General features: G+C 39.7%; 1 protein-coding gene across 1 annotated transcript in view; it reads left to right on the forward strand.

Moving 5' to 3' along the window:
* The first annotated feature begins 2,345 nt into the window (after positions 1-2,345).
* Positions 2,346-24,588, forward strand: part of NCKAP5 (NCK associated protein 5) — a 272,102-nt gene continuing 249,859 nt past the window's right edge. The window contains exons 1-2 of the mRNA XM_086465475.1: positions 2,346-2,585; positions 14,839-14,916. Of these exons, the coding sequence (XP_086321601.1) occupies positions 2,346-2,585; positions 14,839-14,916 (318 nt within the window). The remainder of the gene's footprint in view (positions 2,586-14,838; positions 14,917-24,588) is intronic.

A 24,588-nucleotide genomic window follows, 5' to 3' on the forward strand; every position in this document is an offset into this window, starting at 1 on the left:
GAAAACATTTCCTGTTGGAAAACAAGAGATTTTCAGACTCTTTTCATTTAAATACTGTCAAGTTGATGGCTATGGAAATGCTTTTTAAATGAATGATTAAGGACTGTATCTGAAGTTTGAAAATTGCTTTTCCTCCCCTGAATAAGTTTAATTCTGCAGTATCAATGAGACTCACAGATGCTCAGCACTTTTCACAGCAAAGCCATGCAAGATTACACAAGTACGGCTGAGTGAGTAAAATGGTTCAGTTCCATAACTACCTTGATGTCTGTAACACCTTGAAACCATACTTATGTGGTAGGCTTGTCTTTATGGGAGAGGTGAGACCTGAGCAGTTCCTCCCATTTCTGCAGACTTCCCATGGGAGCTGGACACCCATGTCCTGCCCCACCAGAGCCACATACACTGCCTCCAGGGGCTCTGCACTGCCTAAGCAGCAAGACAGGGCAGCGCCTGCAAGGCTAATCAACCTGCTCTGTCATGATATGTATGAAATGCAGGACAATCAAGACTTGAAGGGAAATACATACCTTATTCTTTAGCTCTTTCTGGACTGAAACCTCTCTTTAACTTTTAAAGTTTCTTAAAGTTGGTATATTTTTTTTCTCCTGTGATTTAATATAAGCTCAATATTTCCAATTCAGAGTATGCATGCAAACTTCTTAAGGCTTATGGAAATTAATCTAAATCATCAGTCCTTGCGAGAATCATACAATAAATTGTCTGTAATTCATGCATGGAGCACCTACACAGTTCAGATGCAGTATTTCAACCCTTCTGTTGTACATAAATTATTGCCACTAGTTTTGAATACTCAGAAACATGAGATGCTTAACAAATACTAGCTGACAGCAAGAGGTCAGAGTGTTTATGTAAAATAATTAGTATCCCCAAATGACACTTTTTTTTAAACCAGTGTTTAAAAATCTTTGTGTCCAATTACTCTAAAAATCACCCATTAACAGTGGACAGGAAAAACTGATTACTTTGTGTATCTCTTGTCTGTCTTCATTTTGGACTGACATGCCCTTGGTTAATTCCATCAAGGCTGGCACAATTCCAGCTGAAGCTGACCCATAACACCCTTACACAGGGGAAATGGATGTCACCTTCGTGTGAAAAAAAATGCTTTTAGGTACTGGATTGTTATGTATTTTGTTTTAATTTTTTGTCTGTGTCTCAGACCAGTGGGAACCAAGGCTTCTGCTGGAAATGGTGTGTATATCTGTTTCCCAAGAGAGAGACGCAGTCTCTAAACATCACAAAGTTGGCAGTAGAGCATCAGCTGCACTAACTTGACTCATCACTTGTTGCCATAGATTTTCCAACTGATGATGATAAAGATCTTTAAAGTGTAGTTCAGTCAAATATTGTAAAGAACTTTTCCAGTAAGCTGCAGTTAGTGACAAAAATTAGGGTCACAGAAATATAAAGATTTATGCTTAATGTTCTCACTGTTAATTCACATTAAGTTCCCTGTGGATTGAAAGGCTCATGTTAAAGAAACATGGACAGCTAAGTATGTCATTTGCTATTTCACACATAAAATTAAGGGTATTTTTAAAGTTATGTTTTTGAATGCTAACTGGCAAGATGGCGGATAAAGCAAAAAGCTACCATGTAATCTGAATTGTCACTATATATCCTGCGTAGCAGCGGACAATGAACATTTAAACAAGTATTTTCAAGCCTTTCATGCTACAGTTTGTGTTTGTTTCACTCTTATTTGAATAAACAGAACGTTTTGCAATATGGTAACTAATATCTCTACGCACATAACGTTCGAGATGGATCTGCAATTTAGTGCAAAAATATTCAACTGCAGAAAAATTATTAGCATTAACCAGGAGCTAAATTACAGCTTTGATTTCACTGGCACCGCATTGTACCTGTGAATTCTAAAATGCTGAATGAAATTAAAGGTTCACTTCAATTTTTATGAAAAGGAAATAGATTCTCTTTAAATTGAGTAGTGTCATTATATTTGTTTAGCATCTACTGTACACGGCATGCTGGAGTTAAAAGAGTTGAGAAGACAAAATTTAATAATGCGTTAGACCTCTTTCAAAAGCACAAGTTAATAATGATTATTAATTCAATTGTTATATGCAGGAATTGAAGGGGGAGTGCTTTGCTTTGTTTGGAACATAAGTGAGGAGGGAAAAGTACCAATTTCTACTTTATGAAAACCTTTACGTTACGCTCAGTTACTCCTACACATTAAACACAACAATTTGCACCCATATTGACCCAAGAACAGCACCTCCCTGCCCCACTTCTGACTGCAGGTCACTAAAGGGCTCCCCCAGGATCCCCTCTCCGTGCATTGCAGCCGCTTTGGGAGCATGGCTCTAGCTCTCGTCTTTCCATCAAAGCAACCCTTCATACTCGCCTTCCCGGACTGGTGCACAGCTCGCTCTGGCTTTCGAAATGGCACGGAGGCTGCTGCACGGCCGCTTGCAACATGCCTGTCACTAAGGCCAGCTGAAGAGCTGCAGCGTTGCGCTCATATGAAAACCCACGCCCGCAGGGAACGGCACCGGAGCGGAACGCTGTTGGGTCATCTTGCAGCCCATTTAGTCCACGTACGCTCTAATCTTGCCCATGCATCTCCTTGCCACTACTGACCCAGACAGATACGCGTGTCTGTAAGTGTTCATAGCGTTGGTAGGGGTGACAGGGTTGGAGTTGCAGCCCAGCAAGAAGTTGTGCCTTCAGTACTTTTGTGCTTTCTGTTCCACCCAGAATTTACCGAGCATTAGTGGATATAACGAACGGCGCTGCTTTGGCTTAAGTATTTAACAGGCCTACACAACATAAATGCATGCTTATATGCTGTTTGCTGACACAAATGTTCTAGTTCTTATTCCCTTTCTGGGTCTTACTGAACTTTCTGCTTATAGCTTACCATTAAAGTGAAACATTTTCCTTCCACTAAATCTACTTTCACTAAATCCCTGATATACTTAAAGTTTATCTCCAACCGCTATCACATGATGCCGTCTAGCCTATACACCACTTGGGAAATGCCAAACTTCTTATGATTAATCCCCCGACCCCAGAAACTCAGGTTACTCAGTGCGCTTGCCTGTCTTGAGCTGGGACTGGAGCTCGTCTTCTAGGTGACGACAGTCGGTGGCTGTCAGAGACCTGCAGCAGTTGGGATCAGAGCTCCTTATGGGAAACCTGCTTTGCAAAACTGTCAGCGGAGGTTACCTTCCTCACATGCACTGAATTGCACTGTTACCTACAAGAAAATATATTAAAAGCTTTAGATTTTTTATTACATTTGCACAAATAACTACAAGCGGGGCCAATCCTGTTGCATTTATGTTTGTTTTTTTTTTTTTTTTTAATTTTATTTTCTTGAATATCTCATGGAAATTAGTGGGAATTTTGGTTGAGGAAAGAGTGTGATTTGGGCAACAGTTTACAACTGATTCATGCTTCAGACTCTGTTGTGTCCTACAATCAATCAGTGCTCTAAGTGGAACCAGCTGCAAGCCGTGGTAATGACAGCTGACAGTAAATGTGCTTCAGGTAGAACAGGAGCTGACAGGGCTCCCCGTGAGCACGGCTGCCGCTTTGTTTAGAATAAACTGTGACAATTCATAGCTATATTTGTGTGTTAGCTTCTGATTAATTTCTTTTTTCTCTGTACAAACACAGAGTGAAAAAGTAAACCAACGAACAGGGCATATTTATTTGCATGTTCCATTATTGTGCTGTGTGTGTATGTTTGTGTATCATATAGATGAAGTGAATGGATGTAAATCAAAGCAGTTGCGCTGAATTCAGCGTACCAGGAGGAGGCAGAGTGCTGGGAGCAGCTTCTGAGATTTCCTGAGCATTGCTACATTTTTAACACTCAGATAAATTTTTCTTGACTATAGATAGCAGAGCTGTCAACACAGAGATTAATTTTGAAAATGTGCTATAAGAAGTTCCCTCCTCTGTTTGTTTGTGGCTAGAGCAGAGCATGGTGGCAGGTGGGTAAAAAAGGGATGGCAGGAGAAAGCAAGCGAGACCTGTTTGGAAAGAGGGTCTCAGCCTCTGGCACCGCACATCGCCTTCTCTCTTCCCAGCGCCAGTTTCTCTGGTTTCCATCCATACAAACCCTAAGGGGTTGATAATTTGGGTTTTGCTACTCCCGGGTTACTCTTGTATCTAAAGCAGAGGATGGAAGCTGGAAATCCTGAGAACTTTTTTCTCACCTTGTTTTGCCCACTGATGCTTGGACGCATTTTGGCATCATCAGCTTGATATGCCTATAGCATGGTGTTGGATTTTTACCTTATATTTATATGTTTTATATATGTGCATATATATTATATTTTATATTTTTTTTACTATGGACTATTAATAAGAGAATGATTGAACTAATGAGCATCTACCGCCTTTTTAGTTAGTTTGGTTTTAGGTAGAAATAAAACCCTATGAAGATATGCTTGATTTGTTTGTGTCTACCTTGTTCCCTATCAGAAGTTGCCAGAATAAATGTGAGGACAAGTGATAATGAAGCAGTGAAAGAAAATGGTAGAAAACTTCAGGTCCTGAGGTATTTGTTGTCAGGATGGATGATAGTGGTTATTCCAAGTGAGTTAACAAGTCTGATACATTCCGAGAATGAAGCGTCTTTATCTGTGAATCCCAAACGCCTGTAATAACCTTAGAATTAGATTTCCCCAAGTCTGCAATAGATCCCGTGAATGTTTTTCTATCCTTGCTGTAACTCCTTGTCTTCTTTAGTCAGTGTGAGTCACATGCAAGTGCCATATGTCTACATAAGTCAAATACCTCCAACCAGCACTGTGTGTTGTGGTTGATTCATATTCATAAAAAACATCCAAGAAATGATTCAGAAATTGTAATTACCTGGTAATGTCAGAAATTGATTAATTAAATGCTCCAGTGTTTACTTGGCATCTTTATGGCTGCTAACATTTCTGGGCATTTTCTTACAGCATCAGTAGCTTTGCTGGGTGAAGTTTATTAATGTAAATTTGATTTGACATAAACAAGACTACAGCTAATTATTTCATGTAAATATACACACTGTGTAGCAGCAAACTCATAAAATCTGCACATCTTCTTGAATTTTTTTTTTTTAGTTTTACTCTGAATGTCTGTTGTAGCTACATAGCAAATTCCTACTGCCCAAAATAACACTGGCACCTTTTCATCTGTGGAAATGCTGGGATATAAACATTTCTATCACCCTGACACCTCCTTAACTTACACATAGTCATCAATAACTTTGAACTGGGAACAATCACATGTACCACTATGCTAAGCTTCACTTTGTATGCCACCTCGAATACTGCATCCAGTTCTGCTGTCCCCACCATAATAGGGACATAGACCTCTTGGAATGAGTCCAGAGGACGGCCACAAAGATGATCCAGGGCCTGAAGCATCTCTGCTATGAGGATAGGCTGAGGGCACTGGGATTGTTCAGCCTGGAGAAGACTCTGGGGGGACCTTATAGCTGCCTTCCAATACCTGAAGGGAACCTACAGGAAGGGTGGTGAGGGAGCACTTTTTGCAAGAGTGTCCAGTGACAGGACAAGAGGAAATGGTTTTAAACTGAAGGACAGTAGGTTTAGACTAGATTTTAGGAAGAAGTTTTTCAGTGCAAGGGTGGTGAGATCTTGGAATAGATTGCCCAGAGAGGCTGTGGATGCCCCTTGCCTGGAGGTGTTCAAGGCCAGGTTAGATGGGGCCTTGAGCAACCTGGTCTAGTTGAGAGGTGCCCCTGCCCATGGCAGGGAGATTGGATTAGATGGTCTCTAGAGTCTCTTCCAACCTAAGCCCTTCTATGATTTCACATTTCACTATATAGAGAGGTTTTACACTAGCTGAGGACAAGAACTTCCCATACGCTGAGGTAACTGGGAGAGCAGTCCCAAACCTGCCTAGGAGTCAGGGGGCTGTGGTGCAACCTGCTCATCCATATCCGTTCCTCTTCCTGGCAAAAAGGCAGGTTTTTCCCATTTCCTTCTGAAATCCTTGGCTGTTGCCATGGCCTTGTTCATTTTTTTGGTAGTGTATAAACTCAAAGAGTTCTTGGTGCTTTTCCTTCCTCTGGGACTAGGAAGCAGCCCATAATCTGTACCATCACCTGCATCTGCTTCAGTTCCTGCTCCCTGCCTGCCGCTCAGGATCAGGCCCTAACCAGCCTGCTTGAACTTCGTTCACAGGGAGCTACACTCAGGATGGATGGGTGTCCATGGGCACTCGGCCTTTATGCAGACTGATTACCAAAAGGATCTCCTGATTTGACCTCAAATACAAATCAAGGGCATCCACATGTTGGTGCCATAGGACATGCTTCTATACACTCTTGGCTCTTGTTCCTACAGCAACAGTGTGTATCTTTGTATTGTTCAATGAAGCTGTTAACGGTTGTTAAAAGCACGATGTCTTAGAGGATGTCTAATAAATTTGAACTTTTCTGGTATGATATCATCCTTTTCTGTTTCAAGCTAAGTCTAGTAAATTCCAGGTAATATTTTGTATTTGCTTTTACTGATTTATACTTCTTTCAGGGAAAGAAAATCAGCTAAAACTAGCATGGATTTGCCTGTTGGACAAAATCATAGAATCATAGAAAGGTTTGGGTTCAAAGAGACCTTAAAGATCATCTAATTCCAATCCCCCTGCCATCCAGTTTCTTTACTTATACAGCCAAACAGAATAATTTGCTCAGTATTTAGCAGAAATGACAAAATTTCCATAGTCTGTTATTTGCACAGAGAATTTTAAGCCCAAGGAATGCAAAATTTTCATAGAATCATAGAATCATTAAGGTCAGAAAATACCTCTAAGGTCATCAAGTCCAACTGTCAACCCAACACCACCATGCCCACTAAACCACGCCCCAAAATGCCACATCTACACGTCTTTTCAATACCTCCAGGGATGGGAACTCAACCAATTCCCTGGGCAGCCTGTTCCAGTGCTTGACAACCCTTTCGGTAAAGAAATTTTTCCTAATGTCCAATCTAAACCTCCTCTGACACAACTTGAGGCCATTTCCTCTTGTCCTATCGCTTGTTACTTGGGAGAAGTGACCGACCCCCACCTCGCTACAACCTCCTTTCAAGTAGTTGCAGAGAGAGATAAGGTCTCCCCTCAGCCTCCTCTTCTCCAGGCTAAACAACCCCATTTCCCTCAGCCGCTCCTCATCAGACTTGTGCTCTCTTTTTGGAGTAAAAGGTATTTGTACATAAAAATTTGTCAAGTTCTAGACATGTTCACTGTACTTACTCACTCCTGCTGTCCTTCTTTCTGGTTTTACTTATCTCTTCCTCTTGTATTTAATCCGTCTCCTTGATTTCTGACTTTACTCCTCGCTATCTTACTTTATATCTTATCTTATTTTGAAAAATATTCCAGTCTGTCAAATAAGCACAAATTTTTTAATGGATCCCAGTTTGAAATTGTCTGTCCAAGTGCCTATTTTCAGAAAAATACAATTTTCATCTATCTGTTTGATCTTAGGACTTTATCCTAACACTCACCTGCTTTATCTTGGGCTGTGTTTCACTGCCATGAAAGAGGACAGCTGTCATACTGTTTCATAAATTGACATTTGTCCTTTAACCCAGCTGTTGCTGAAACCATTAACTGCTTTGAAAGTTAGGGCCTGGAGTATTAAACTGACATGAGATCCAGTACAGTGGTTTTACCACTGCCAGAGATTTTCTAGGGCTATGGAAAACAAGGGCATCTGCTGGAGCTTGTCCATTATTTTTACCTTGATCCTAATGGCTTGGGTTACAGACATGCAGGCTCTATGTGACATTGCAAGGATTGCTGTGGCCTCTTCTTAGTCATCTGGCTTTGGTGAGGAATCAGGACACTGAGAAATCATGTGCCTTTGAACTGAAGCAATGTGTTCTTGCTAGAGGACAGCAGGCATTCCTTAGAAGGAAAAGTTCTTAGAAGGGAGATACAATATTGTACTCCTATGAATTGTGCAGCCTCTTACAAGATTACGGCACTCACTTGTATCAAAAAAGGTGGAATTCAGAGACTCAGTCCAGCTGAAAACTGCTGTGCTATTTTGCTGCCTGAAACTGTCATCAGGCTTCCCTTTCGAAAGCTAAACATATATTTTTGTCTTTTTATTTTCACTCCTTAACATCAGAAGGTAGCAGCTGGGGAAGCTCTGGGATTCTTTCCTTCATTCCCAGTACTGAGATACTTCGTTCATTTCCTGCAAATCTGCTTTAATGTAATTAACCTCAATTAAGTCAATTTTTTTTAGCTTTTCCTCTTCCAGAATTTAGGTCCAGCGTCATTGCTATCCTCCTACCTGCTATGATTTAGTTATCATGTCAGGGCCTATGTAGGTTGTATAACTCACATGTAAAAGCACTGTAACCCTTAAAGGGTGAGCAACCCAAACCAGCCAAACACCTGTAAGTCTGAATGGTGGTGGTGATTCTTGACAAATCTGTTCTTCACCTTTCAGCCATGGTCTACTAAGCGAGGGAAGAGCCCTCGCAGAATACTCGTCCATACATCTTCCCTGCACCTGCCTGCCTGAGCCATGAGATTTCCTTGTAGAAAATGTCTTACTGGAAAACAGAAGGTTTTATAAGCTGGTGGAAGATAATGTAAATCTGCAGCATTCTCCGTGGCCCCGTGTGGGTGTCACTGAGCAGCAGAGTACCCATGTCATTATCCCAGAGCTTCTACTTCTTTGGGGACAAACTGGCAAAAATTCAAATGCAGCAGAGCTCTATATGCCAGCTGCGAATCTGGGTAGCATTCCTCTGCAAACTATCTCTGCATCCCAGTATTCAGAGTGCACAGGGTGCAGAATCTGTCCGTTAGCTAACGAGTTTGTGCTATTTCAGGCTTTATTAAACTCTGCTGTCATCTGTGGATAGTGCCATTTAACAGGGTGCAAAGCGGAAGCCAAGCAGCAGCAGGAGGAGGAAAACCCAGCTGATTTTTTTACAAAAACAACTAGCTTCAGATGAGTTGGTAAATCTTTTTTAATCATTGCAGCTGCGATGTAATAGGAACTGTTCACTGAGGCTTCAGTGATTCTGAACAATTAAGAAATTTGCTCAACATATTTATTAAAATAATCATTACTGGTTTTACCATAATGGTGTAATTCCACAGTATGTGCATGAGGGCTTTTGCCAGCCTTCTGCTCCATTGCAGAGGCTCTAAATGTACACTTTCATGCCAGTTGTTAATAAAACTGACAATTAAAATAACATGTTGAAATCAGGAAGGAAAAGAATAAATTGGCAATAACAGCAGTTTTAAAAGATCTTTTCTTGAGCCACACGGTTTAGCTTTTATTGCTATTTAGCACCAAAGGTGAGCAGTCTAGCCAGGTGTGGGATTGAAGGGAGTGATAAAAATATCTAATTCAAAGAGGTTTTATCTTTTTTTTATACCTGATTTATTTTTAGTGTGCAGCTAGGTAATGTTGTAGAACAGACAGCTCACTCAAATTCTCAATTATAATGCTTTCAGACATGTGAAAAAAATAGTCCAGACAAGAATATGCATATATATATATATATATATGTCCTCTTGGGCTGCTGGAAAAAAGCCTATTTTCTATCAAAGGTTTATGCAGCAGCATGATAACAAAAATAAATATTTTACAAAAGTTGTAATATTCTCTGAAGGCACTCTCCCTAGATCTAAAGCTTTACCCTAGGGCACTCTTCCAAGATCCTTCAAAGATGACTTGTGTCTCCGCACTTAGTGTAACAGCTTAGATGTCCCCCTCGCTGCTTTGCTAACATAATTTTCTAATTGCAGCAGTCTGCTGTTTGGCTGCAGACAGCTTTGTTGTTGTTTGATTTCTAATAACCTTTCCCTGTGAAAATACGACTTTCTGCATTGTAACAGATGATCATGGGCTTTCTATGTAGTTCCCTGTCTCCAGGGCTGGACGGCTCCAGATACTCGCAGGAACTTGTTTGGGCATTTATCAGGTTATCATTCAGTGTTTTTCTCTACTCCCCACTGACAAAACATCCTCCTCTGTGAAGCACTAGAGCCTGAATCCATGTTGATGCTTTCCTGACTGGTTTCAAACACAACTTCTAGAGGAGTCAAGGGGTGGTGTTGCAGAGGACTGTGTTGGGGCCGATTGCTCAGTGTCCATCCCAACTGAACCAGGAGTTCGATGTGCCAGGGGGAGAGTGGGACGCTTTGGGCTCTGCAGGGCTGAACATGACTTTTACCTCCCAGCCCTGCTTCCAAGGCGGTCTGCAGGAAGATGAGGGCTGGCCTACTCTCTGTTCCAGTTCCCCTGTTTTCTGCACAACTCGGGCACCTCAGCTGCGGCACCCAGGTCCTGCGCTGGGAGCTTGTCCGGGACAGGGAAAGCAGTGGCAGGCAGGGCTGCTGCTGTGTCCCCACATGCCGGGTTGAGGCGTGTGGGTTTAGGAGAGCTGGGGTATCCCTGGTGCAGGATGTCCCAGTCCCACCACAACACCATCCACCTCCCAGTGCCCACGGCCCAGTAAAAGCGCCAAAGCACACGCTTAACTTTTAGCACATGAGTAGCCCTATTGAATTAAGTACGTAATCAACTGATTTGCTGGATCAACGACTGTATCCTTAATCCTTTTCACATATCGCTAAGCTCATTAAACTCTCTTTGATACCAAGCTGTGCAAGTTCCTTAAGAGAGGCAGAGACTATGTGCTATTTCTTCAGCTTAAATTTATCACCTCCAGCTTCCAGCAAGGGACTCCTGTGTTATAAGCCTAAGGTTGCCCTCAGGGTTTGCTCTGTAACAATGGATGGGAAAATGTTCTGTGTGCTGTATAATTTTTGATACCCTGCCCAGCACAACAGCATGGATATGCCAGAACAAATACCCACATAACCAACCAAAATACCGAGCAGTGGATCCCGGGCCTCGGTGGAGGCACTTCATTTCCTTTCTCTTCCTTTTTTTTTTTTTTCCTGACAGCCGTCCAGCTAACAAAGAAAAGAAAACAAAACAAAAAAATAACAAAACAATTAAGCTAGATATTTAGTTCTGTTAAAAAACATACGTAGCTATATTTGCATGCTTGTGCTTCAGCTCAAAACAGTGACAATTTTGGTAAAGCAATTCTCTAATGCTCTCTAAATTAGATGAGCTGGTATGTGACATTTGCATACCAACTCCTCCCGGCTGCCAGAATCTACGCAGCTGTTAGAAAGATTTTTCTACTGCATTTAAACACATTACAGAAGGTTTTTTTTTTCCTTAAAACAGTGCAGTTATATGCCATCACAGGAGGACAGATGGAGTGAAATCCTCCTGGCTGGCAGCTAACTAATTGAGAAGAAAAGGGACAGGTTTCATCCATTCTTCTGAAAAGGATTTAAAATTCTTATTTTTTTTTTTTAAATCATGGACTCCTCAGTAATCCTGCAGGTTGGGAGGAATCACTGGAGGTTGGAATGGGACTCAAGGCAGAGTCAGCGCAGCTCAAGCTGCTGAGGTCTAGTCCAATTGTGAATGACAGCATGGATGGCAATTCCACCACTGGCACAATCGCTGTATAATATCACCAGTTTTATACAAACACACTAATTTGGAGCCTCCAACTTCCCATTAAAAATGCAGCATAATTTCGGAAAAAATGACTTGGCCTTACACGACCTTCCCCCCACCTGCTTTGCAGGTGCTCAGTGTTTAGCCTTGAAGTGGGAACAGGCAGAATGGTAAGCCACTTTGGAAACCCTGGGGCCACTGTGCTTTCACAGCCTTCCTCTCCTATTTGATTGATCTGTCTTATTAGTATCTAGTAGAAGTACCAGTCATGTCTACCTAATGATTATTATCTTTACTCAGTTATTGGATCTTGTCTCTGTTTTCGTAAGGAAAACATGTTTTTCTTATGTATGTGTGGGTCACTTGGATCCTCCTTCCAAGAACGCAAACTCCTGAAATACTATATGCACATCAGAAAACGACGCTCCATGTAATTCTTCAGACTCAACAGCTAGCTGTGCTACTCAAAGCCTACACGGTGCAAGCATCTGTATGACAGAGCTCCAAGGAGCTACAAAATATTTGTATTGCTCCTCTCGATGTGATCTACTGGATACCGAGAAATGTCATTAGTTTACTGAATTGTATATGTAGTCTTTGTGAACGTAGAATCATAGAATTATTTAGGTTGGAAAAGACCTTAAAGATGATCAAGCCCAGCCATAAACAAGTGTGCTTACTATGGGGTTTTCCTCACATTTTATGCTTTGACTGAATGTGCCAAGGTATTCTAAATCACAGAGTTCCTCTAAATCTCAAATGACTATATGCTATTTGCTTCACATTGACCAAGTGCTAGTACTGGGTTCTGATCCAGGGTTTTCAGAATTTGGCTTATTGGGATAGCTGATAAAAGAAAAGAGCAGAAACTTGGGCTTGGGAACAGAGACCTTGTCTGAAGCAGATGGCTTGCTTTGGACGCGGCTGGCACATGAATGTGCCGTGGCAGCATAGAAGAAAGGAGGTACTTCTAATCACTATGTTTCTATCAAATCATGGTTGATTTATTTACATCATTTTTGCATGCTGACAGATTATGTGCTACTGAGTTTCAGGCCTTCAAAGAGAAATAGAATAATATTTCTGATTTGCCACAGAAAAAACTTAACATTAAGGCAGCAGTCATATAGGATAAACACATTGCTTTCTTTTTCCCTATTGTCTTTATTTCTAGACAGTATTTTTGAGAAAATTGCTTCAGAATGAGTTTTTTCTATTATCGTGGTAGAATTTATGCAGAATAAAACTGCTGATCTTATCCTTGCCTGTAGGGCAAAGTGCACTGATGAATAAATCAGGAATATTGTTTAATATTACATTAAAAAGATGTAAAGGTATTAATGCTAATTTATACCACGTTCATTGTAGTAAAAAATATTGAGTGAAAAAAGGCAGCTTGTTTTAAAAACTTGGTACTGCAACTAATCATCATTATACATTTGTACAGTACGTTTTTTCTGAACTGCAATATATGTGTATTACAGAATGACTTTACTTGTAGTGGCTTAGAAGAAGCTTGCTGCTTAATTGACGTGGCGTACTACAAGTAAAATTCAACTCAGTTGAGTAACAGGGAGAGTAAGAGCCGATGCTGACGCCAGTCTAATCTTAACAGCACTGGTATAAAAGCTGTATTAATGCCACTGAAGTTCATGGTGTTTCTCAAGATTTACATTATTTAATGTTTTCCGAAAGTAACATCTACAAGATACATCTATCTACAGCAGTTAGATTAAAGTTTAAGCTTGGGGCAACCACAGAGTTTAATGGAAAGTTTCACAATACCCAAAGGTTTTCAAGCAATGCAGTTTGAACAGGATACGGCTGAGATGCATTTGCACAGGCTCCTCAGGAGCAGCGTCTTACCCTTCCTTCCCATCTGTGCCAGGGACTGTTTCTCTGTGTCATGATAGCCTTTGAGGAACCACTCTTTCTTAATCAGAACAAGAAAATAATTACTGTGGGCAGAAACACAGGAATCACTTAGAACAATTCCAGTCCTGAAAAATAAAAGTGTACATGTATATATAAATTATGATCATTAAAATCATCTAACATTTATCTTCACTTTGAGAAGATATGATGATGTACTGTCCCTGTGGTAGCTATCTCATATTCCTGGTCATGAAGATAACTACTTTGCAACAAAACCCCGTATTTGTACACAAAGTAAGTAAGAATAGTAAAGAAACAAACAACTCCTGATCCAAACAAGAACCTCGCAAAGTGGTTTTGAGATGAGACCAAAGCTAAACCAGTGGAGCTATAAAAATGGAGCTTTTGTCTCCAGAAAGTGAACATGGATTCTTTTCCAGATAGCACTCCAGTACTTGTTATTTCCTGAAGTATGAGGTTTGAAACATGTTTTTGCTTTGGTTAGATATTTCAAGAGGGTTCTATTATTACTGATAGACTTCCAGAATAACAGTAATGTGGCTGTGTTGGTACCGCTGTCATACAAATATATCGTATTATATCACATGTTATTCTGTGGGTTCATTCTGAAATATCTTATATAAATAACACTGAAGTTGCCTTCCTCCTGGAAATGAAGTGGTATATTTCTATTACTGACATGAAGTGGAACATTTCTATTACTGATGTATTTCTCTGCTGAGAATAAACATCGTCTCTTTGCATCGAGTTTAAAGAATAGGCTTCAATAAGAAAAAAATCCGAATTGTTCATCTGATCATGATTACTTATCAGAAATTCTGTCTAGACACAAATACAGTAGCTTTCATATAGCTGAGATTGCAAGTTATAGCATCTGCAAAAGTTGAACTGGAAAATGATATAGAACCTGAGTTATAGTTTCATTTTCAAATAGGGTACATGCTATAATATTTTTCATACCATGCATGAAATAAATATTTGAGTCAAATATTCAGTTCACTTTGATTTATGCCTAAAGTAAACAAAACGTGCACCGAAACAGTGGCTGCAGTGCTGAGAAATTATTTTTCAGTCTGGACCCAGGGAAGATAATTTTGCTCTTAGAATATGGATATGTATTTATATGTACTTTAATTTATTTGTCCTGCTTGCATATCCCCACTGCCTTTTGTCTGCCTCAAATAATCTCTGAAAAGTGTATCAGGCTACTGCCCTGTTCCCTTGGTATGAATCCAAATTTGGCTTGAATCTAGATTTTTACGTGATTGTGATTTCTGTGTACGTGGGATAACCTTGGGCGCAAAATGAAAGTGGACTCCACAAACTGACTCTGACTGTCTTTTACTCAAAATTTTACAAATGCCTTGAACGTTGAAAAGCTAACCTTTTAATCATTTTTCATTCAGGAATATATGGACTCAAACAAATACATAGAGCATTTAGTGACTCAGCTGGAAGAACAACGCTGGAATTTATGGAGGCAAGTACTATGCACACACATGTTTATGTTACTATTTCAGAAAAAATACTGCACTCCATAGTTTTCATTCTTGAGTTCAAATAAATGATTAGGTATTCAGTTTCTCCACTTTTTCATTCTTTGCAGACTAGCAAGTCTTGCCTAAGTGAAGTCAGTAGAGCATCACACACGAGTTGAATCTTGCCTTTGCTGATCAGGGCAGTTACACACATGCACAGGTTTCCCCATGTTCCATTTTCTAAGCAGTGGATGCAAACTCTACTTCGGATTCTTTTAATTGTATTGAATTTAAGAAATGGTCTTACATTCTTGAATATAAGTGTTTTCACTGAATGGCACACAAACTATAGCCAAAATCCAGCATAGCAGCATGAGAATTCAAGAGTTTTGAAACGAAATAAACACGGTTTTAAAATTTTGCAGTACTTGTGATAGTCCAGATTTTCTATTTCTTCTGCATTCATGTTGCTCAGTGCAGGCTGCCCAGACTTAAACTCTGGTTTTGGCAAAGCAGGGATTTCCACATGCTAAGCGTGCAGCTAGTGGGCGTTTCTACTCTGCCGTGCAGCAAATGTGGTAACTGCAGGAGCACTTCGGAAGATCTCCTCAAACTCTGCGTCCCCCTGGTAGGACGGCTACAGGACCTTGCAAACCTCCATGCATTCGTCTGGTCTAGTAAATGTCATCTGCTCACAGGTGGAGGTCGTCGGCTCTCACAAAATGCTGCTCACTTCATTCCAGACATAGTTTCCTCTTTACAACAGCAATTTTATTACATACAAAACTTCAGTGGGTTTGCTGCTGTGTTACTGTTGAGGCCTTCATTAGGTAGGAGGAGAGGTTGTGCATTGTTTGCATCTTTCCAAAATCTATCAAGCATCACTCATAACAGTGACGTGATGGCAAAAATGTCTAAATCTCTGGATTATTGTACTGCAGCAGTACTGTTCTCTAGCTGTTGTCTCAGGGCTGCTTTGATATGAAACGGAAAAGATAGCAAAGAAATTACCTAATCTTCAGGAGCCTCAAAAGCCTTAATGAGTTAATTATCTCTTGATCATTTTTAAATTAATTCTTTCAGACTTTCCATTTGTATAGATTTGTTAGTATCGCAGCTGGTCTAAAAGATCTGCATGACAGCACTTTGCACTATTTGCTTGTACTTTGTATTTTTGAAGTATTCAGTACCTATTTATTAACTACTCACTATCTCAGATTTTTATAGTTACCAGATAAATTCCTATCCGAGTTCACATTTAATACAGAGGAAATGGAATAATTGCAGTGATGAAACTCATTCAGTATTCTCAGCCATGTATTTTTTTTAAATGCAATATTTAACTTTTTTTTTTTTTCTGAAGGCATATGAGCAGTGACATTTTTTATTAATACATAGTCAAATATAAAGTCATCTTCAGGGAATAATTTAATTTTCATAGATTGAAACCTATTTCACCTTAGTTCTGATCAAGGAAGAAATAATGATCTGTCTGATTTTTCAGCTGAATGCCTCTCGTGTACCAAAAAAAGTAGCTTTGCACATGACAGTACTAGTTGCTATGCATCTCACAAACTTTGTGACCTATAGGATATAAAGTAGTATTATAGCACTTACAGCATACAGAATTTATGATATGTTCATCTTATTTATAGGCAAAACTCAGAAAGTTTGTGTTTAACTCCTGCTTTCTTTTAAACATAGTCAAAATAATTCACAGAAAAAAATGGAAGTTTATATTTAAGATTACAGAATTCAGGAGATTATTTTTGTAAGAATGAAGATGGTAACATTATAAGTGGATGACACTACCATGGTTAAATACAAATGAATAATAAAAAATTAAAAGATGAAAAAGTCCTTGAAAAGTAGCAGAGGTAGTGACACTGTTTTATTATCAACAGACATTCAGATGTGTTCTGAAAATTCAGTGGTTTTGGAAAACTGAAGACAGTAATTTATTTTAATATTCATTTAGTTTTAATATTATTTTTACAGGGTCTTGGCATAAAAAGTTAAGACTTACAACGAGTACAACAAGATAAACCCTTCTGGTTTTGCCAGTCTTTGAACACTTTATTTCTCTTTTTAAAATCTCTTAACATGTTCCAGGGTGAGGATTATGCTAATAGCTCGCACTACACAGGGGCAGTACTAGGCTGTCTATAGCCAGACAGATGTCCTAATAAATCAGCATAGCCCTCTTCTCAGACTTCATTATGCTCTTGATTTGTGACTACCATGATTTTAACCCAGTGGGTCACTGGGCGCTGAACCTGACATTGACCGATAACCTCCACTTTACTCTAGGCGAGCTAATAAAAAAAGACAGACACAAATTCTGGCCATTTAGCTCCTTCAGCGTTACTTACAGCCGGGACAGATTTATAGCAGCCAGGCTAAGACAGAGGAGTCTAAAGCCAATGTCATGGTGCGCATATCAATTTTACATTTCCTTTACATTTCCACATGTACAATGGGACCCTAAAAGACATGTGGGGGCAAAAATTTCTTTTCATTTTAGAGGACGACTGTTTATATACAGCATTAGCATCTGCTGCGGAACATTTATTGCTGTAATTGCCGTCCCAGGAGAACTGCCGATGGTTAGGTCACGTTTTATAGCTTTCTACTAAAACAGACCTCTAGCCTAGCTTCAGATGTTTTGTTCTTTAAATCCTTTACAAGAACAAGTGAAGGTCCCTCACTAGTATCTGGTGATGAAGACTTTTTTAACGTAACTTTTCTTATACTGAACATTTTACAATCATTATTTTCACGTGAAGAATGATGAAAATTATAGCATATTTGACTTGTCAGTGGTTCCCCCATTTCTCAAGTTCAAACAAAATATATTTATCCGATGTGAGACAAATTTGACCCCTGTCCATGTAAATCACCAACATTTATCACTGGAGTTCATGCACTATTGTGCATCCCAGTGTATCAGCTTGAACACTGGATTATTTCAGATTTCTCTGCCCTATCCTATCTGAAAATAACTTTAAATAGGACAGAATTGGGTCAGGGGTGGGGGATCCCCCTGCAGTGTTGTTTCTCACAGTCATTTAATGCTCTATCTAATTCAGCTAATGTGTATTACTATGTACAATTTTTATGGCAGAATCACATGGACAATCAACATGAGAAGCAGAAATTTGCTCCTGCGGTCTTTGCTAATTGACCTTGACAGTAGATCATAATATTAAAGTCTTGACACATAGATCAGCGACAGCAATGACAAGTTCCCTTAACAGAAGAAAGAACTCACATTTCAGCATAGGATGCTTGCCTAAATATGCAAAGGTCAGGCCCTATTTTTAAGACCTTTCAAGGGAGTTTTATTATTAGTGCTACAGGAACCAGGACCAAACCTTCAGTCTGTCTTGGCGAAAGCATGAGGGTAGGCTGCATTTCAGACATGACCATCCTATGATAAATGAATGAAGGATCAACAGCACCTTATTACAGTAATGAAAACCACAGAGTGGGGGGAGACCACAAATGTGCACGAGGACTGCATGGCATTTCTCCAGTACTGTATTTTAAAACCGGAATTTGTTAAATAGATTTGCTATACTTTCATCACCAGCATTAGCATGCTTCTACGCTCCTGGGTTTAATGCTTGTATACTAAAGAGGTGCCAAGCATTAAACAGGTTGCTTTTGCTGTAATCATGAACTTCCATGGGGAGACCATAATTGCTAACAAGCAAAATAGCTCTGCAAGAATTCTTAATGGTGAGCACAGATTAAAATAACAACTGTGATTAGCTTTAAACTGCTTGACTAGAAAAGGACTAATCTTAGGGGAATAAGTTGCATGGCAAACAAATGAAAAACCCTATGTATGATATTACAGTAATGAAGGCTGTGAAAAAACCCAAACGCTACCCCAGCTAAATAAGGTCATGCTCTGCACAAGTATCTTTTTCTTGTGAAGGGCTAAGTAACTTGGCCCAAGGGGAATTAAGGTCAAAGCAGCCATTTTAACCCTTTCTGGAAGTTTCTGATAACAAAAGCTGCCTCTGGTCTATGATGCTAATGTAAGTAACAAACTCTTTGGAATGAGTTACCTTCCAAAACTGTTGTTGTAGCCCATGATCAGCAGACAAGAGATTGGTGGGGTTTGGTTTCCTTTGTAAGAGCTTGAGGTTTCCTTCTTCTTTCCTTCTTCTTTGCTTCTTATGTTCCTGTCTTGTCACACCATCCTGGCAATGGATAAAGCCAGGAAAAAAAGTCTTTTGTGCTATTAGCTACTAACACCTGCCTCTCATCTCCTTCTCAGTGGTTTAGGGGTTTTTTGCTGTTTAGTTTTGGGTTTTTTTTTCTGAGGGGGTGGGGTGGTGGTTTTTTAGGGGGTTTTTGCCACATCTCTACAACCCGGTTGGATATGGCACTGGATATAGACGATAAACTTGTAAAATCCATGAAAACACTGATGTATTCCTTTGAGTTTCCTTAGTGTTTGGAGGTGAGGCTGGCCGAGGTAGAGCTGAACTGAGTTTGGCAATTAGGAGCCATCCAGTCACCACAGGTGTTTCCAACTAACATTATAACATGATATACTTCTCTAAATCTGAGGCTTCTGATTCGTGACTTTATGTGTGAAAAAATTCACACAAAAATGTAGGTAAAAAATATAAAGGTCACCAAGTTGTATGAGAGAGTTCACAATACTGCTTCAGACATGCATCTCTACCAAGCATTAGTATTTGAATAGCACTAGGATACCAATTAAAAATGTATCTGATTTTTGGCCAAATGTGCTTTTCTTTAGCTGAGTGTAAATTTGGATGGTTCAGTGAGCAGTGCAGATGTAGTTACAGGCCACAAAAAGCACGGCCTTTGTATTATCTGTGAATGAAAACGGCTCGCTTCCTTTGGCTTCCCGGTACAATGCCTACCTCGCACCACGGTTGTTAAAGATACTTTTTCGTAACTGAACTGGGTGAGAGTAATGTGAATAACAGAAGTAAGTGTTTTACTGTTTGCGTTATAAATTATATTTTTAACAGCATCACAGAAAAGTAAGAGAAAATAGGTTAAAGAATACAAATGAACCTTATGGACTCCTTAAGTCCCCTATAAATACTGAACTTATAACCAAGGGAAAAGACTGGATAGCCACTAGAACACGTTGCAGTTGCAGCAAAAGCAGTGCATACTTAAGTGAGTATAATTTATCTCAATGTTCAAATCAAGACTGATCACTGTCTTTTAAACAAAAGAAGTTACAGAAGTTTACAACTGTTCAAATTTTATCAGTTCTATTAATTAGTCGTATAAAATAATTGTCCTCAACTGAGTAAAGTTGATAGTCATTTTATGTGCAACTCTTTACCTGATCAATAAGAAAATCTCCTTCAGCAGTGAGTCATTTTAACTCTTGACAGGGCAGATTTTTGTGGAGTGTTTACTAACCTGACTTAAAATTAAGCTCAACTTGGTGTGCTGTGGTGTATGAGAAATATGACCTGGGCTGATTTTAGCATTATACATTCATACCAAGTATTAATTTTAAAGAATATGACTCTCAGCCTGCTTCCTTTAATCGGAGAAAACTCCCATTAACACTGCCCTTCAGTGCTGCATGAATCAGGAGTGAAGTGGCAAGCTTCAGTTATTGAAGTCATTATGTAAAGGATTTGGAACCATCTGAATACAAAATAATTTTGATACAAGCAAATATCTCTGTATCTATGATAAACTACCCAGATTTAAAAACTGCAGGCAAAAGATGGAAAAGTGTTCTTTAAAAAGTAACTTCATATGGTCATGTTTATAAAATTAAATAAATTAACCAATGTTAAATCTAAAAATGTTAATAACATTCTGCAATTAATTAGGGATTGGGGTATTTTTGCACAGATGTATGCTTGTCATAATAGCGAGACTGCCGGAGCCATGAACTGATTTGTTTCTCTTAAATTAAAAAATAGAAGGCCTTGAGCAAAATATATTCTTTAGATATATTTGGTAGAATAAGGATCACAAATGTTCCCTACCAAGTTGAAAGGAAAAAAAAACTCCAGCAGGGAAGTATGTGGAAGGTCTATTTGACATATGGATGTTTGTTAAAAGCAAAATGCATGAACAGCCCAGAGTAAATTAGATCCTCATTTGTATGCTGGGAAATGAAAAGTATAATCCTGCCATGGTACTCTGTTTGTTTTAGATTTTTTATAAGAACGAACTCTTTTGTGTATGCAGATATACATATTACTGTAGTGGCTATTTAGGGTTAGGAAAAAAAATATGCTTTGAGCTGATTTTTTTTCTGAACCTAAGTGTAAGTGGCAGGTTTTTTGTCTGTGTCTTCTGAAGCGCAGATTTTGGTTCAGGTAGCCCGCACCGGGCACACTGCAGACGCGCTGCACAACTGCTGCATCGCTGCATGGGGGGCACAGGCCGACCCAAAAGGACCGGCCATAGAGGCATAGGTCAGACCACCTACTCATCTGAAACGGTACCCCAGTTTTCAGATATGAAACCAAATAACAGATCAACATAACAGTCTACAAGAAATGAATATACAATGATCTGTTGTTGGTGCTCAGAGATTACCTAATCTTTTTTGAAAAACCAAACATCTCCAAATGTAGTAGTCTCTTTATTATCTGTCTGTAGTCTCTTTATTATTTGGTGTTGAATTTAGCCTTCCACTAATGTCTAGGCACAGCCACTCTTATTCATGTTGAATCATATTTCACTCCTCAGATAATTTCAATTATTTTTTTAATTATTCACAGGGAAAATAATAATTCCTATGAGTAACAGTGACATTGTCCTGAAGTCTTGCCTAAAAATGAACAACCGTATCTTCACGCGGAGCCTCTGTTTCCTATTTGGCAGAGGAAAACCCATGGATTTACATCAAGGCCACAAATTTGGGCTGTTACAAAAACAGGATGTCGAAATGTATTATAGAAATGAGTTGTGCACAGACACAGGTTGTGAGTCAGGGCTTTAGACGGGGTAGTGGGTTTAAGGAAGAAGAAATGGAGAATTTATGAATTTGTTATTTAAGGCATGGCACGTCGCTGATCTGTTTCACTAATAAAGTCTACAAACAGGGCAGTGCTGATGGCAGATGTAGAAGAGGCCAGTGAGAAAATGTATATGAAGTCATGCAAGTCAGGTTAGCACCTTTCCCTGTAAATCAGTTTCACTCGTGAAAGAGAAGTTAAATAATCAAGTTTAGCATTTCTATTTCATTCTGTAATGCTCAACCACTTTTATTTTTTCTAAGTTACATTAAAGCAAGACTTTAAGACCCCAAGTGAGAACAGGGCCTCGTTGTTCCACACAACGTGAGAAATGGTTTTCATCTCCTCAGCCCCAAGGATGAAACACGAAATAACATAATTCCCTTTTTACAGAGAAAAATAAAGTTGTGAATATACTAAGTAATGGAGCTTATACAAGAGATCCGTGTCTAAGCCAGAGTTTTTCTGTGTTCCAGTTCAGTGTACAATAATAAGGTTCTATTTCTCATGTCACAGCACTGTGTGTTGTCAGTCTGTTCACTCCAATCTGGGGGATGAAGTTCCCACATCACTGCTCGAATCTTTAAAAGGTTTTATGGCTTAAAGGAAGCTTGATGACAATCTTACCTTGTGCTCTGTGACGGGACAGCATTTTCTTGTGCCCATGGTTCACAGCATGCTAAGGCGTGGAAGAGGAGACCTATCTCTGGAAGTGTCCTCTCCAACTCCTGTCCTTGGCCCTTGTCACTCCACAGTAAATGATCTCCTCTGTCAGGGGATGGGTAGTGGCAAGGGGGGACGGAGAGAAGGGCTCTACCCGGTCCTCTTGAGGCAGATTATTTTAAAGTATATTGGTGCTGCTGTGCTGGTGCAACGGGTTTTAAATACAGAGAAAAACATAGATGTAGAGATCTGTGTCATCTGGCTAGGCCTATCACTGGACAAATACTGCTTGAGTTGAAAGCAGGACACCCATGCAACCAAAATATTGCTGTGACATCACCTCTTCCTGCTACGTAATGTTAAGCGTGTGCTTATCCATCACTGTCATCTTCCTGCGTTCCACCGTGACAGTCAGCACCCCTGTCCAGGCTTTGTGTGCACTTGGCAGCTAAAGATCCAGCTGTACCGGAGTGTATTTTTGCAGAAGCGGAGTTTAGATCTGTAGCTAGCCTTATCCAGGAGGCTCACCTGATCTCCTGTGTAGCTCTGACTGATCAGGCTGGAAGAGTTTGGGGAGGTACTTCACAGCTTTCTGAAAGCTTCCTTTAATTCTGTAGGATTTGGCTGGCTTCCTGTTTACACACATTGCAGGAGATCCAGCGTGCGCTTCCTATCAGTTCTGCCTGCTGTATGAAGCCCTTTTCATGTTGACAAATTAAATTTTCCATTGCTTTATTTGTTAATAAAAGGGCATCGTTATGTCTATAGCAACCCATATTCTGGCCCATTTGCACATTACGTTTTTTAATCAGGAGTAAATTCCAACATATTCTGCTGTAGGGAAAATATCATGCATTTATAGCATAAACCTGTGTAAACATTATTGTAATGGGTTCCACTAGGGACAAGATTTCAAATATAAGGCAGCATTCATCAGATATTAAAGACCTGAGCATATTTTTTTCCTACTTAAATCAGCATAGCTCAGAATTTGCAAACTCTTGCTTATGTAGATATTCCCCTGAGACTTTAAAAAATGAATAAAAGCTTGCAAAATACAGACCTCTTAGTTTTATTACCACCTCATTAGCTAAGCAGAGTCTAGAAAGTGTAACTTAAATAAGCAAAAAATAGAAAACCTAGGTTAATCTCCAGCAAATGCTTAGCAGTAAGGAGATACCAGCTCTTGCAGAGTATTTAGCTGTAATTTATGTAGCACCTTTAAAGACAGCAGAGGGATAAGCCTATCTGCTTCCACGTGCTGCCAGCTTTGGCACATGCTTGAACTGCCCAGTACTTGAGGAGGTTTGATGCTAGTTTGATGCTACCTCTCAAATTCTTCCTAGTTCAGTTCCTGATAACGCTGTAATAAATTCAACGTTGTTTTTCATTCAGCAGACTCTTAGTCCTCTACCACACAAGTCAAGAGCCTCTTAAGGCCTTTTGAGAGAAACAAGTAGGTACAGCATGGTTCCTGCAAGGCTTCCTGTATTTTTATGATCTTCTACTCTTCCTGGTTGGGGAAGAGAGATCAAATGCAAAGGAAGTACCTATCTTCCTGTGGAGCCCTGGGAGAGATCGGTCCAGAAACATGGATCAAAAGTTATATGCGGTCTCAACCCCTCTTCTCCTTTTCTCTAATAACACTGTTATAAATGCTTGAGGAAATGGCCAAATGCTGTCCTTCTCCCAGCAACAGTAACGTCAGGATTACTTTTCACTTCTGTTCGGCAGTGTGGAAATGTGCAAATGGCAGCACTGGACCCTTTCTTCAGACAATTGAAAAGATACTCAGAATTCCCATGAAGGTTCTAAATTCTAAATTTCCATTGAGATCAAGAGAAAACTTTCATAGAATCTTTTTTAGGCTGAAGAAAACCATCAGCAGCGGAGCGGATGGTAACAGATCTCAGCAGAATGCAGCAGCCAGACTGCGAGTCTTCCTGTAGTCCTGCTTACCAGTCTGTACTGGGAAATACCAACACAGCTATTGGGGACTAGTTTTTTTCTGGAACCTCTCCTTGAG

This window comes from Leptosomus discolor, chromosome 5 (genome assembly GCF_034619465.1).
Source record: "Leptosomus discolor isolate bLepDis1 chromosome 5, bLepDis1.hap2, whole genome shotgun sequence".
Classification (NCBI taxonomy): domain Eukaryota; kingdom Metazoa; phylum Chordata; class Aves; order Leptosomiformes; family Leptosomidae; genus Leptosomus; species Leptosomus discolor.